General features: G+C 40.4%; 1 protein-coding gene across 3 annotated transcripts in view; it reads left to right on the forward strand.

Moving 5' to 3' along the window:
* The window catches only part of LOC108626035 (trehalase), a 23,291-nt gene continuing 7,315 nt past the window's right edge, over positions 1–15,976 (forward strand). For 2 of the 3 annotated variants that reach the window (XM_018026436.2, XM_018026437.2), the window contains exons 1-5: positions 1–474; positions 12,577–12,693; positions 13,307–13,608; positions 13,878–14,056; positions 15,666–15,847. In XM_018026436.2, the coding sequence (XP_017881925.1) occupies positions 371–474; positions 12,577–12,693; positions 13,307–13,608; positions 13,878–14,056; positions 15,666–15,847 (884 nt within the window). In that variant the 5' untranslated portion in view covers positions 1–370. Of the gene's footprint in view, positions 475–638; positions 1,041–12,576; positions 12,694–13,306; positions 13,609–13,877; positions 14,057–15,665; positions 15,848–15,976 lie in introns of those variants that run through there. The other variant, XM_026814453.1, reaches the window with a different exon arrangement.

The raw sequence follows: 15,976 nt of genomic DNA on the forward strand, positions 1-15,976 counted from the left end.
GTCCACTTACAGAGAGGGTGACTCGTAAACGAAAGAGTCGAACGGTTCGCACACGGTGTTCGTCTTCTTGTTCCGCTCGTAACTCTTCGCTTTCAAAGAAACACGCTAGCCAGCGAACTGTCAGCGGAAGGCCGAAGCGCGCGATCGTTGGAAGCGGTGTTCGCGCTCTAAGTTACCGCGCCACGCGTATCAGTCGCTCGGCTGATCGTCGAACGATTCGGCCGTGTTGTTGTTGCTGCTGCTGCTGCTGCTGCTGCTGCCGCCGCGGCTCGCAACCGTGAAAACCGCACGTGGCTCGAATACCGCGTTAACGACGTTCGCATCGAAATCCGTACGCGTGGTCCCCGGGTCGTGACCCCTTCCAGGGAAGATGGCAGCTGGACTTTTATCATGCTTTCTCGGCGTCGTTCTGATCGCCATGACCGATGCTGCAGTGATCGAACACACCGTCCGCAAGGTTACGGACTGCGATAGGTGAGTGAAAGGGAAACCGCCGCGCCGATCCAATCCCTTCCTTCCACGCCTAAGGAAACTCGAAAGAGGATGAACGTTCTCCATCCTCTGTTCGCGAACTCTTTTCTTCGCGCCGACTACGGTCTCGGATTGCATTCAAATAATGAAGACGATTGTTTCTTAATGAAGTTTCACGTGAAAACAAGTTTTATCTCGAGCTAAAACATCTTAGAGTTTTATGGAACAGATTCTAAATAGATTATATAAAGTGCTATGGTGTTTATATAAATGGAGGAAATTCTTTCTTCACTGTTGCTGAAATACTGGGTCAAAACAGATTATGTGAACTAAAGCATCTATAAGTTTGATAAAGCACGTCTTATCTTTCTTAGAACGTGTGAAACGAGATGACCTGTGCTCTGAACGATTGAACATATTTGATGGTCTCCTTTCAAAAGGACTTTCGTCCTTTTGATCTTGAGAGTTCAGATTAGTTGGGAATTCGGATGTTTGAGGAAACACATTCACCCTTTGGGGATGGAACAAGGAATTTATGGTTGTTGCTCCTTTGGCGAACATCTCAAAGGGTAGATTTCACTCTGTCGCTGCTCCTTTAGCCTTTCTAGAAATAGTTCTCTATCATAAACATTACATGCAGGAATTATATTATGTATCTCATTCAGGTGTAAAGTTCATATGCAACCTGTCGAGTTTGATTAATATCCATTAATGAACACCGCTATTTAGTCATGGGAAATCGTTATTTACTTGTATCAAGAGTCGTGAGCCCATTTCGCCAATTAATGTGTCAATTATTAGAACGCAGGAGAAAGTTAATATTGCGAAACGAATGGGGGTTCCCCTTTTCAATTCGTATCGATGTTCACGTTGGGTAAAGAGAAACGACAGCCGAGAGTCAATGCCTCGCGAGGATAATACTTTGACAGCGGATTTAATATTGTAATATGTTTACATCAGCTTACACTGTCGATTCTATTTTTACGAGTGGGAATTTCCTTTCACTTGACAAAATTATTTCGGCTATATGCCAGTGCTAACTGGGTCAAGGGACAGAGGATCAAAAAATAATTCTTTATTTATAAATCAGGCAAGAGAAACGTTTGCAGATTTTTTTTAAACGATGTCACGGTTATCTCTATATTTATTAGCATTTGTTTTATTTTTAATTGACTCAGTTCCCTTGGTAAAGCATTTTATTTCTTACTGAAAGTAATTATCAATGACATTAACGTCGGCGAGACGGAAATCTTCGGAACCTTAGATAAACTTTGCATGTTAACGTCGATTAGTGCCTAGCGAACGATAAGAGAAGAATTGCGGTTCGCACGTTCCACAGTTATGCAGGAAACTTTGGAATATGATTACTGTGAAAACAAGCCATTTCTAATTCGCGTATTTACGCAGTTCCTTTTTTATTTGACGCGCCACACTAGAAATTTTTCTCCGAGTAAGCAAATATCTCGAAGCAGATCTCAGCTCTTCTGGAATTAACAGCCTTTAAGAAATTCGAATATTTAGAATCTATCTTAATTACAAAGTTTTCCTCATTTACATAATTATCGCGTGGAACATGTTTCGTTGTTCGAACTTTTCTAAAAACGTGATTTGATATCAAATGAGTTTGAAAGTATTCTAGTATTTTAATGGAAGGTGATTTTCATAAAGAAACGATATTTCAATGAGAAATCCATAAAGGTGGCCGCAGCTGTTCGGCTAAATATAAACTCTTTGTTCAGCAATGTATAAATTCCTGGCTTCCGGAAGAGCAGTCACCGTTTCACAAAATTAATTGTGATCGATTAAAGAATCTGACGAAAGGATTTCAGTAGTGCTCCGCCGCCGCGCCGCGGAGATTATTTATTACAAGCTAGAGGCAAGGTTGGTATCTGTTACAGAGCCGCTTGTTAACGGTGCTCGTGCAGTTAGTTACTCCTTTTATGCAACCGTTTCACGCATCCATACTCACGCGTATTCTTGCGCACGTCGCCGAGTTTTTATGTCCGGCCATATAACGAAACGGGAAATGAAAACTCGAGCGAGGCGGAACTGTGTCGTTGCATTTGCAGTAACGATAATGATTGATAAGATTATTGTTGTCCCGCGGTCGCGCACTTTGTCCCCGGAGATTTGCCGAAAATAGATCTTTGAACCCCAATCGGGATTTGCTATGATCGTTGAAACGTGACGACGCTCTTACCTGTACTTTTTTTTATCTATACAATGATTGAGCAGTCATTTCTAAAGGCTGAGGCGGTTTCAGTAACTTAAGAATTGTTAAACACTTTTAAGCAGCAGTTTATCCTAACCGTGGTAATTTCAATTATTATGGATAATTTTTGCATGAGATATGCTTTGCACATTCTAAACACAATATTACTTTGAAGGCTTGAACAATTACCGTCAATGTTTTTCGTTATCGGAACATATACACTCCTGATAAGATCTATCGATGGTCACAAGACAGCCTCGAAGTTCTTTCAATAACCACACAAATGTACATTTTATGCTGAATAAGAAATTGGCTTGATAATTTATTAAAAACAGCAGATTTTCCTAGGCACGTGTATTCGATTACTGATGACATCCATTGACACTAGCTTTATCGACCGCTAACTGTTATCGGTGACCGCGACTTATCAGCGAAAAATTTCCTCGATTCACGGCAACGTGTAGTTATAAATATTGTTTAGCGCGTCGGGAGCATCCTTCTGCATACCTACTTCGTTCCTCTCTTTTAACTGAATAATCGAGGACGAGCGTAAGATTCACGACTAGCCGTGCGCCAAACGGAAGTCGTCACATGAGCGTGAGCGCGGTTTCTCTTTTTCAGGGCAAGAAATATTATCGGCCCCTGTCCGCCACGAATTTTCTTGCTGACCATTCGTTTCCGGGCGCGTCGATTGCACGAAACTGCGATTCTCCGCGAGGTTTCGGCGTAAACACACCGTCGGCGAGATAAGTGGACTTTATGGCAGCGTAAAAATTCTACACTCGAATGAACAATCGTTCCGATCACAAATCTACGATTTCTATCGATTATCACTTTTATTCATCTGATCTCTTGCCTTATCTAATCTGCGCAGCCTTATTTTTGATCTACACTGTTTAGAAAACGTAATATTTCTTATCGTACAGTCCGGACCTCGGTAATTAATGAAAATTATTGTGTTTTGAAGCATCGCAGTTTTGCTGGACGTAAAAATACGTGAACAATGCATATCAAACTATGATCATAAAATCACGAACAATCTGTTCCAGCAGGACATGAAAAACAAATTATATAAAGAATATTGGCCTTACCTGGCTTAAATTATTTTATTTTTTTTACATTCTTATTAATTCTTTATATTCCTCGAATCGATTACTGTGACTGATACAAATGAATCAGCGCGCCCTTATCAATACAAATTCATTGGTTATCAGAAATGACTGACAATGTCCTGCCTTTTTATTTCTATTTTTAGCGATGCTATCGTTTCTCAATTGCGGGCAGCCGTTTCGTAATCAGTTCTCTTTTTCTCCTCAGAGGAGGTAAGCTAGTGTTCAATTCATAAGGAGGGTCCGCGCGGGATTTCTTCTGGGAAAAACACGCGGCGGAGACACGAATAGGAGCACGCGATGAAGCACTCTCGGCGTGATCCGTCGGCGTCGGTGCTTAAAATAAACCAGAGCAATGGAGTGGTGCACTTTCGCCGCGATTAAACGTAATTGAACCGGCCTCATTGTTCCACTATGAATTCAGTTCAATAGCTCGGCTTCGAGTTCAAGGCTAATTCATAATTCATCGCTGGACCGCCCAACGATCTCTCTTTTTTTCTTATCTATTTACAATATGATTTTGCATCCGAACGATCGTCGAACTGTGCTAGTCGTTTTATGGGAAACGAGATGTGCATCTGATCGATGCATAAGGCTATCTGTTTCTCTAAATGAAATTGTGTAGGACACATCTTCTTATCAATGGAAAAGATTAACCTCTTAGAAGCGCTCTCTGAAAGGAATCGTCACGCGTTCCTTCATTCGTCCGTTTAATGAGATAATGGCGAGCTAAATATATCTCCCTTTGCGCGGGAAACTTTGCATAATAATAAATGTGCGTTACAATGGAATTGTTTTAATCTGAAATAAAGCCGTCACGTATTTCATTGTTTCGGCCGACGGAGCACCGGTACGATTTCGAAAATTAAATGGAATCCGACCTTTTCTGTCTCAAGACAAGTCTCGATTTGAAAAACCTTGTGAGAATGGAACTCGTTCAACGGCTAGCAATATCGGTCTTATCCAAGACAAATCTCTGTCCCGTTGAAAATCCTCCAGGACTGGAATCGTTCTGACTGGACGGTGATGACCACGGTTAAAAGCTCGAATATCGTAACTCGGAAACTCGACCCAGAGAAACGGAGAAAATTCTTCTGAAAAAACTCCGTCGTTTCGCGCAACGCAGGGGTTGAAATTCCTATAACCGAAGGAGGAATTTCTTCTTCGGTTTTTTTTTTCGAAGCACGGAAGCGGTCCCGTCGTAACGTCACCGTAAAGGTCGATTTTACGAGCGCGATGAAAGCCGGCTCGTCGATATGCTATAAATTCGGCGGCGCATGTTGACGCTAGGCCAAAGTGGCCAATGATAACGGGTACGCGTTCCACGCTTACAGATCGGATTATAATCCAAGTACCTATAGGACGCGTGTTTAATTCGGGCAAATGGATCGTAACGCGTGGCACCGACGATAAGAATATTAACAGCGCCGTTTTTCACGCGACCGTGCGTCGTTCGTCATTTCCGCAAACCGATTATTCAACAAATGAAATTAATATGCAAACAGAACCGATGTTCCACATTCTATATTTTTATACGCTTTATTTCTCACATTTTCTTATTTGCCCAACGATGGGAAGAATTCAAATTTAATTATTAAAAGAAATTCCAATATTTCATACCGAATATTCGTACAAGCAATGAATAGGTTCGTATCGTGTATTATGGAATGTGACGTAAATCGCGAGATTCTAGTGAAAAGATCAAAGATGAGGGTGCCAGTAAAGATCACTCGGAGAGTACATGGAGACTCTTATTAAGCGTCTCTTTGGCAGGAACGCGTGCGTGAAGCGAGCGCGTCTGTCCCTTTCTTGAAACCGGTCGAAGTTTTTCGTCGCGAGCGAAAAGGGAACGTATCGAGGACGAGAGTCGCGAGACGTGGGAAATAGAACGGACGAATTTTATTGCCTCGCCGCCAGTACGGAAATTATTTCGCAGCTGTTCGTGCACGTAAAAACGTGCCGATGCCGGTGTCCTGCTAGAGCCAATAAGCTCCTACGTACTGGCCATAAACTATCCTTCCAGCTGCGTAAACTGTCAAATTTAAATTATTGCCATTTTTGGCTTGATTGAAATTTATTTTTAGTCACAGTGAGACACGTTCGGCTTTAGATGTTCAATATCAATTTGTATCTCACATGTGAATATCCGAAATTTATGACATTCCTCTGTAGACCGTGAAGCTATAATTTACTTATCTTACTATATATAAAATGAAATAAAAAATTTAGTTTATGATTTTTCAATTGTCAGTTAGGTACTTTAATTGAAAAGTGAACAGACTGTAATTCTGGTAGTCGAGTAGGAGAAGTGAAACTCGAGGCGTGTCCTTGTCACGATTTCATTATGAAACAATTCATCGTGCCCCTCAACACGAGAGGGCATTCGATAATCGTTTTTTATCTCTCTTAAAACGAGCTCATCGCAGTGTACCCAGTGTCGTTATCGGGTGAAATGCTCACACAAATTGTTACTGTTTCTGATCTTTCAATGATAACAAACGTGATCTCTTATGAAAATACAAGATAAAGTTCCAATCTAAAGTTCATCTAACTTAGCTAAGAGAACATGTTGTTTATTTTTTAATAGGCTAATTGCCGACTTTTATTAGTATCACTCGTACCTGTTAGAAAATTTCTACCTCTGTCGAAGAGTTAGTTACGGTTGAAGTAAGGGAATTGCGAATTGTCTTAGGAAAAGTTCTTCTGCCGGTGAAATGAATCAAAACGAAAGTGTAACTCCTTGTAATAAGAATCCGTGCAGGTATCAGCACACTCGAGCGAGATCCGTGGCAATGCCTGGGAATGGCGACATTCCAAAACGAAGAACATTCAAGAGGAACGTGATAAGAGTGCACCCGAACGCCGGAAAATCGTCAGGTCAAAATACAGGCTGCGGAAATTGAGTGGAGAATAGGAAGATAAAGGGCGGACGAGGAAAAACGAACAAACTGGGAAAAAATGTCCTACGTCTCTGCAATCGGTATTCCCATAACCCGCCGGGCATTCACGTGCAAATTCGTTCGTAGAGCATAAATTTTTTGTTTTATCGAATGCAGTCTTAATTTTGCATCGAAATTTCGTTAAATTGACGAATATCAATGGTTGAAACCATGTTTCAATGTTAAAAATAATATTTATTTAAAATAGTTTTTTTAAACTGACGCCTTAAATATTTCACTTCGCATAAAAATTCGCGATGTAATCACCATGACATTCGTCGTCTGCTATATTTGTTTTTTCAAATGGCTTTTGTGCACAATTTCTCGTAACTCGGCATCAAGATGCAGCACTCAAGTAAAAGAGCAGAGCATAATGGGTATTGCAATTGTCAATGAAAGAGAGGATGGTCTGTTGGGAGAAGAAATTTTCCATTTCGCCGCGGGACTCGAGATCACCTCTGCTCGCGCGAGCCTGATGAAGACGAGAATGTAAAGTTGAACGAGAGAAATGGCAGAGAGGAAGAAAACGCAAAGATAGAAGCGTTGATCGCGGGACTCGTGAATTGACCCGTGAAATCTCGGAATAGTTCAACTTTAATGCTTGCTGGGTGATAAGTCAGGGTAGAAAGGTCGAATTACGTCGATCAAGAGAATCAATTCGATTTACTGCTGGGTCATGAGCCGATTTGTAAAAATAGAAGTGCGTGGATTCTCTCAGCGAGAAACCAAGTCAGAGTGCAGATTCATTATTTATCAGATGAATTATTTATTATTAGAAAAGAATCTAATATCGTTTGAGTCTAAAACGCAAAACTTTATTTTTCATATAAAGAAACCCCCTATATTTGTTCACCGTGCCCTGAGTCAGTCTTCTTATATTAATAGATCGCGAGATTAATTATTCATTTCAATTTACGATTACGTTTGCATGTGTTAAAACTGTAGAGAGCTCGAGTTTCGTTCGGAATCGTGCTACAAAGATTGTAAGGGTTGTAACACGAGTAACGTGCTTTAATGACACAGGTAAAACCGTTCCTCGGGAGCAACAGGTAAAGCATATTGGGAAATTGAAGTCGACGGCAGAATTCAATACGTTTCTGTTATTAATACCATATACAGAGTGTGGATGTTTCATGTTAATCTTTTACACTGTCACTTCAAAATGTCAATATTATAGGAAGACTAATTAATGATTATTTAATACTTGTTTAATTGTTCAAAATTAGGATCGTTAGAAATTACAAAGTAGACGCTTTTCCTAATCTCACCTAATCTCCCTGGTAGAGTTAACTCGTTAGAAAGTAATCTGATGAGACAGTAGACTTACGAGTTTAGACAGCTCTGAGTGATTATGCGATAGAAAGCGGTTTGCGTCAAAGAAAACGAGCTGTGAGCTTAAGGGGATTCGCCGTTACACGAATGAATGATCCGCTGTTTCGCGAACGGCTCCATTCTGAGGATTACTTTATCAACCAATCTAATTCTCTGATTGAAGTTACCAGGCAGAGAGATTTGGAATATCATTTCTACGCGACTAAAGTCAAACACGTGAATGATGCGCAATTTTCATTAGATGAAATCGGTTAAATCGTCGTGCAATATTATATCGCCTGTCCGTTGCATAAATTTCATATTTTACTTATCGTTCGTTTTGCTCTTGAATTAAGTTACCGAAATTGTATTGCGTAAATTCGCTCTAACCCCCGCAACATTATTAGTCTTGTTATCTTAACGCGCTCCAATTATACCAATTTTATCGGTGCTAACCATCTCGGTCGACTGATTTTAATCCTTGCCAATGGGCGTCCCGTCCCCGACAATCGAGACATTGATAACGGTACCGAGGTACGATAACCAGGTTATCCTTTTACCATTACCTCTAGGTATCCGTTAAACGGATCGCATTAGTCTCGCTCTTTATGCCCTTCTGTTTTATGATTCCACTTGGCGTCCTGCGAATACACGTCCGGTTTTAAAGGCGTCGCGCCACCCCTGCGGACGAGACCAGACGGTTTCGGGTGAATCGACGGAATTTACGACGCGGAACACGGCTAACGAGAATTTCGATTCGGAGCTCCCCGAGCGATCGTCAATTTTGACTCGCCTCTTAATTGAACGATCGTCCGCTCCGTAATTTACGGGATAGCTACTATCGCGGTTTAGCCAGAGTTTTACCGCGTTTTCACCACCGGCAAAGCGCTCTCGCGTAATTTCCGATAGCAGAACTATCCGATTTAATGATTTCGCTTAAGCGGCTACAATTAGCACACCGTTCGATCCTCCGATTTCGGTATCGCTGTTTGCACGCGGATTTGCGTTCGTATTCCGAATCCGTAAACAGATCATGCCTGTACTACAATAATGAATCATGAAATGATTTCTATTACTAAAGCAAAAATTTAATATTAATAGAAAGGAAGATTATTAGTGAAACTTCGATCGGTATAAGTGTTCGTTGGATTCAGTGACAGAAGGCTTATCTGAGAAATTGCAAGGATTATATGCTCGGTACAATTCTAATGCTTCTATTTGTCATGTCGTAGCTCGAAATATTACTTTGTGTACAAACGACAGGTTTATCGGGTGCTCCGAGATCGAGTCAATTAACCCGATTAACCCAATTTCCGTGGGAAATCCAGCTGCTCATATATTTCAAAGTTCAGAACCAGTTGAAGCAACTTTCCAAGTGCTTGTCCGTCGGACGAGGGAAGGGCAAGAGTGCCGTCCGAAATTTCCGGTGAAGATTCTTCAGCAAAGTGAACAAGTTGTATTAAATGGGAAAAGCGGAGTCTAGTAATTGACGCTGGAAGTCTATTAATATTACACGGATCAAACTTCTGTCACTGATCGTTTTCAATCTGAGACTCCCTCCATAATTTATTTAACAGAAAGTTTAGTATTACGAACAGACCGCAATTTTGATGGAACTGTTCAGAATTGATGATAAATATAATGTATGGCGGGCTATTTGTGTTCGTAGCTGTTCTGAAGCTAACGATCAATTTATGCTGAATAATGTGTTCAGTATCTCGGCAGTGGGTATTGTAGAATAGCTTTCGAGGGGAAGAGCGTGTTGATTAGGTCGATTGAGCAAAACCTTGAGAAGATACACCACCGCTTCTGTACAATTTCACGAAATAACCTTAATCAACTTAGGGGAAGCTTGTGAATATTATTATTAAGAAAACAGAAGGAACGAAATCTCTGTAAAAATATGATAATAATAGACTTGGCTTTTAGTCCTTTTTCTTTTTACCTGAGCTCGTTAATTCTACGTTGAAGAAAATGATAAAAACCATGTTAATAAAAATAGCTTAAATATTTCCATAAAAAGTATGACAAGCAATGACACCATTTTACAAGAATCATTTTTTATTCTGTTTTTTTTATGAGATTTTAAGATCTTGATTGCTGCGGGTAATATTCCTGACAAAAGTGCATTGCACGACGAGAGCGGTGTAGAAAAATTCATGGCCCATGAGAGACGGTTTGCTTTACTCGAAACATCCTCGAAACGATTCCAGCTAGTGGCCCCCCTATGGAAAGGCAACGATCCTGAAATTGAGAGTTTCTGATTTATTTTATTGTCGAGCATCTCAGGCTTCCGTTCTTTATTTCCACCTTTCTTCCTACGATTTCTATGCAACATCTTGAATCCTCGAACAACTTTTACTGTCTACTGAAGCGTCTCTTTCTTCGAATCTCGTCATAAAAGGTACATAAGTAGTTTCGTATGGAAAAATTTTAGGAACTGATCGATCGAAGATGAAACGATTTTCTTGTAGAATTTCATTAAATACCGGATGATTTTATGAACCGTAAAAATGTCGTCAGGGCTCTTTTACATCTGGGAAAAGTGTAGAGTTGTCAGAGCGAGCGAAAAACGTAGGAATACGTCATTTCATCCCTTAGCAGGTTTCCAACAACTTTCTCCCCCTTTCATTATTCAAATTCCGTATGTAACTGTTACACCGGGTATCGGCTGCCAAACGCGTGAATATACGGTTCTTTTAACAGGCGCATCTGTCATAGCCTGGGAACAAATGTATGTAGGCCATGCCGCAGTGGAAGCTTTTTTGGAAACGCGTGGCAATAAGATTCCATCAATCATGCAGGGACTTCCGTTAGTTCGACTCGAACACATCGGAGATAAAGCACTCGTCTTCGTGCATGTACAGTATCTACAAAAAATATTATACGACTGTCCCTGTGCTTTTTTAATAATTGAAAATAATGACTGACTTCAGCGAGATTATAATTATCGTAAATTGTGTAGAAATTTAGATAGTAAATGTGAAGCATGATCACATAACACCTCGTTAAAAGTTATGCCTGTACTGTAATATTTTTTGTGGCCACTGTAGTTTCGGTGACAGGGTGACGAAGGTCGACAACCTCGACAGGTTCGTCATTCTTTTTTTTCCATTCGGTGACGAATATAAAATCTAGGATAGACGTCGCGCCGGTTACGATGCCCGCCGTTGCGTCTTTTCATCTTGCGAAAGGGGGTAGAAAAAAATTGTGCACGGACGACAGAAGCCGAGACAAAGATAATTTAACCGAGAGCTCACTTTTATCAACGAGAAACGATAATTCACAGAGAAATCAGAATGCGCTGTGTTTAAAGAAGCAACGGGGCAACTTGAAAAACACGTATGGAAGCTGAATTATTCAACGAAGATTAGTTTTGATCTCTTTATCCTGGAAAATAGCTGTGGAATAATTTGTACGAGCAAATCCGGAATCTCTGCATGCACACGGTCATTGAAAATTCAATGAACCCGCGCTCGATGACCAATGAGATTCAATAATTCAATATAAGCAGATAAAAGCGCTAACACCTGTCCTCGTGAAAGTTTTCGAGATCTCATTCTTTAAACGCGATAAGGCTATCGTTGTGATAAGACTGAGAATCAGTAGGCAAGACGAGATTGATCAAGCACTCAAAGGAAAAGTACATTTGCTTTCTTATTATTGTTACGAGACACATGCTACTTAATCGAATATTAATATACTTTTTACAGGAAATTAATATCGAATTTAATTTAGTGATACCATCGCTCTATCTCTATACGAATAGTATGAGAATAGTTCAATGCCCGAAGGCAGTGCCAATTCATATCTGACCGATCAATGCTGGCACCGGGAACCAAATTAACTTTTCTCAGTAATTTTCTTCCAATTGGTGTAGTTATACATATATATTTTTAGGATAGTAGGCGCCGTACCGTCTCCGGTCCCTTAACTCCTGTCGAAGTTTCTGCCAAATCCGCATAAGCGATAAATTTCACCCTTTGTCGAGACCCACCCCTCGTAGTGGTGAGAATGCTCCGTCACGAAGGCTATTTATCATAAAATGTTTGCGGATATTGATAGTGAATAATACATAACAGAAATATTAATGCAGCACTTTATGTTGGAAGGCTATCAAGTTTATACAATAAATTCTTACATATACTATCATACGGATACATGAGCGTTATATAGGGATTCTTATGAATTATATCGTTGTTCTACCTGTCTTAATAGTTACAGGATTTTGAATAGCTTAACGAATCTCGTTAGAGCCACGCACGAAACTTCGCGGCGGTTCATTCCTTGTGAAATGATCTTGCGATCCGATTCCAAATCGGATCATCGGATAATCCTAGTTGGGAATGGTTGAATAGGAACGCTCGCTTAGATTATTGATTCTACTGTCTGCAATGATAACGCCGAACGTTGCAGCTTAATTTGCAATTCCGATAATGAGAACCAGAACGAAATTATTGCTAAACAAGGCTTCTCGATTAATAAGTTTGTCAATTTTTAATTGCCTGACAACTCGTTCTCATTTTTATTTCAGTGAAGTCTATTGCACTGGGGATTTATTGAAGACGGTACAGCTTGCTGAGATCTTTAACGATAGCAAGACATTCGTTGATCTCTATCAAGTGAACGATCCACAAATAACTCTGGCCAAGTGAGTACAATTAATTGTGAACGTAAAGTAGGACGTATTTTACACTGTAAATTGAATTTTGAGCAGCGCTCTATTTTTTATCTTCATAATAGCGTTTATCCTAAATCTGATTAATATTCTTTTGTCAACTGAATAAAAATTGAGCTTATATATACTGCCTACTGTAAAAGGTGACATGATTTAATCCACAATTCGTTGCGACTGATTCGTTTCCACAAATCCGAGAATTGTATTGTCTCGTTGAAATAATGGGATCGGTAGTTTTCGTTGTTTTGAATGAAACGGGGTTTTATGGGCTATTGTAAACCGGATTTGTGGCAGGACAGTAAACCTCGTCGTAAGTTTAGCGTTAATGCTGACGGAACCAATCGCACAAGTGCTGGAACTGCGTCCCGAGTCACATAAACGTTCACGTTTTTGTTTTATGATAAGCATCGCAGGACATACATGTTTTATCTTTGCATCGGTCGAAAGCATCCATTAAAAAAAATAACAATCGTATAGGTTTCAACGTTTTTTTATTACTGTTACATTTCATAATCTTACATAAGAAAGTTTAATAGAGAAATGCTTTTCATTTATTTTATCAGCTCTTTCGATTTCATCATTGTAGTTTCCACAATTTGATGAAGTCGACGCAAAATAACCCTAGCAGGAACCAAATAAAGCAGTTCGTTAGCGAGAATTTCGAATCGGTGAACGAACTGTTAAACTGGACACTGCCTGATTGGACGGACAATCCTACCGTCCTGAGCCGGATCCTGGACTCGAAGTACCGCGAATGGGCCAGGCACCTGAACCAAATTTGGAAGGACCTGGCTAGGAAGATGAACCCCAATGTGAAGGAGCATCCCGAGAGACACAGTCTTATCTACGTGGAAAACGGATTCATTATTCCTGGTGGTCGATTCAAAGGTAATCTAACTCCAGTCTGTGTCTACCGATTCAGAGTTTAATCATTTTCTGTGACGAGAAGTTTCCAAATTTGAGTTACCAATTGAACTCAGAATAATGAACCACGAAAACGAATGAATCATGAAAAATATTCCAACACCAACAGAAAATTTTGAAGTAGTAGATTATTAATACTGAAACAAACGTAAATCACGTCTGTGATAAAATACAAAGAGGAGTTACGGTGCTAGTTTTTAAAACTATCCCAAAAATCTGGTTTTTGTCGACAGAGTTCTATTACTGGGACAGTTACTGGGTGATCGAGGGACTGCTTTTATCCGACATGTATCAAACTGCCAAGGGGATGATAGACAACTTTGTGTACATGGTGGAAAGATATGGTTTCATACCCAACGGTGGCAGAATTTATTACCTTATGAGAAGCCAACCGCCCCTGTTACATCTCATGGTACGTCACGCCCTTTTTATACCGTTTTTAAACTCGTTTTTCAAACGTGTACTACGACATTAACAAATATTTTGACAGGAAACAAATTTATTCCTTCAATCGTCGACCGAGTTATACAAATAATATGATTAATCATGAAATACGTGTCACTCGACCGTCCAGTGAAAAATATTTTTCATTCCCGTATAATAAATTTTAATAAGCGGGGCACAATTTCAGGCGAGAAATTTATGATAGCGTATTTGCCAGTTTATGAAAAAAATGTATGAATTGCATGAGTCTGAGATCTGAATTTAAAATGAAACCTTGATGTCTGCGTACGAGATTAAGAAAGAGAGTGACAGGGTTATATTCTGGTAGAGAAACGTTTAATTTAACTTTAACTGTCAAATAAAAATCAGTAGTCTGCGAGGCGGGAATTTTGCGTTAAATCAATAACAGTCTTAGGAGAAGTCGGGAACGTGTACATAACTAGATCAGGCGACTCGGTGGAACCGTCGCTGCGTTAAATAATCGCGTTAATTACAATGTCAATTACAATTCAACCGTTGGCGCGTGTCACCGTCAGTTCTCCGATTCCATCGAGATGTTATTTCACTGAGTTTCAAGTTCCTTGACCACGACTCCGGTAATAGCCCGAAGGCTTAAACTTTCGCAAGCCTCCAATATGGAACTCGCTCCTCTTGTTTGAACCAAGAATTGTAAACTTAATTTCCATGGCGTTAAAAGTTTCAAAAACAAATCGGTATTACTTGCGTGCAAAACTGTTTTCGACTTCTGCTGGCTAAGCACGACTTTCATCAGGATGAAGTAAGGAAAAGAAACGCGCAGTTCGCGTGGTGCGCCGAGAGATTTAAGATCGCTGCCTGCTTCGCTTGAATAAACCGTGAAGGAACGATCCACGAAAATCGTTACCATGCAAATGCTCCGCGTTCACGTAAGAGCGGAAGTGCATTCTCCGCGGCGCGTGGAGATTTTCGCGAATGCACGCGCTCTCAGCCAGCTCTTTGACGAATCAAAGAGCAATCCGTACTATTCGCTTGAATCCTGTTTCGGAAATTCCACACTCCATCTTCTCTGCTGAGGAATCGGTAGACGGAAGATTTCTGTAATACGTTTTCTGAGAAATTTATGGCCGGTACCGAATACAATGTAAAGCGCAGATCAAATTCCGTTCTATCGGAAAATAGAATCGTGAAGGACGAGCACGTGAAAGGGGAATCAATTTTACCCGTAGAACATATGAGAAAAATATTCAGTAGAATGGGACAGCAATGAACAGGCTTGGAGTTCTTAAAACTTGAAAATTGATAGTTCGAATTCAAGATCGCAGTTAAGACAGAAAGTAGTTACCATCTCGAGCAGTAAATTCTGAAGACTAAGCCGATAGATTCGAAACTTTTGTTCCATACATGGGTACACATCTGGGAAAGTTCGATACGAGCCAACGGCCTAAATGTGTTTTCAATAAGGATAGTCGTTTGTTTATTCCGCGGACATCAAAGTTTGCGAACAGCGATCGGAAGTACCGTCCAAGTTCGCCGGACTTGCATGCATTAAACCGTTGAATTTGCCCCCGTTGTGTGCACTGTCTCTGTTTACCCGGCAGGTTTCGAGGTATTTGGAGTTCACCGACGACATTCTCTACCTTCGGAAAATTATACCTTTGCTGGAGAAGGAGTTCAGCTTCTGGCAGCAAGAGAAGACGATCAACGTCGTGAAAAACGGAAAGACGTACAAGATGGGACACTACGTCGTCAACAGCACCAGGCCTCGACCGGAAAGCTACAAGTAATTTTCTTATTTTTTTCGAATAACCATCGATATTCTCTTACTGAGAAAATCGAGATTGTCTTTAAGCTCGTAAATGTATACCGTGCTTGTTCACGATTGTAAGAAGTTGTTTGACGAACTGATGTC

The sequence above is a fragment of the Ceratina calcarata genome, unplaced genomic scaffold (genome assembly GCF_001652005.2).
Source record: "Ceratina calcarata isolate Rehan_Ccalc_2016 unplaced genomic scaffold, ASM165200v1 scaffold39.2, whole genome shotgun sequence".
Classification (NCBI taxonomy): Eukaryota; Metazoa; Arthropoda; class Insecta; order Hymenoptera; family Apidae; genus Ceratina; species Ceratina calcarata.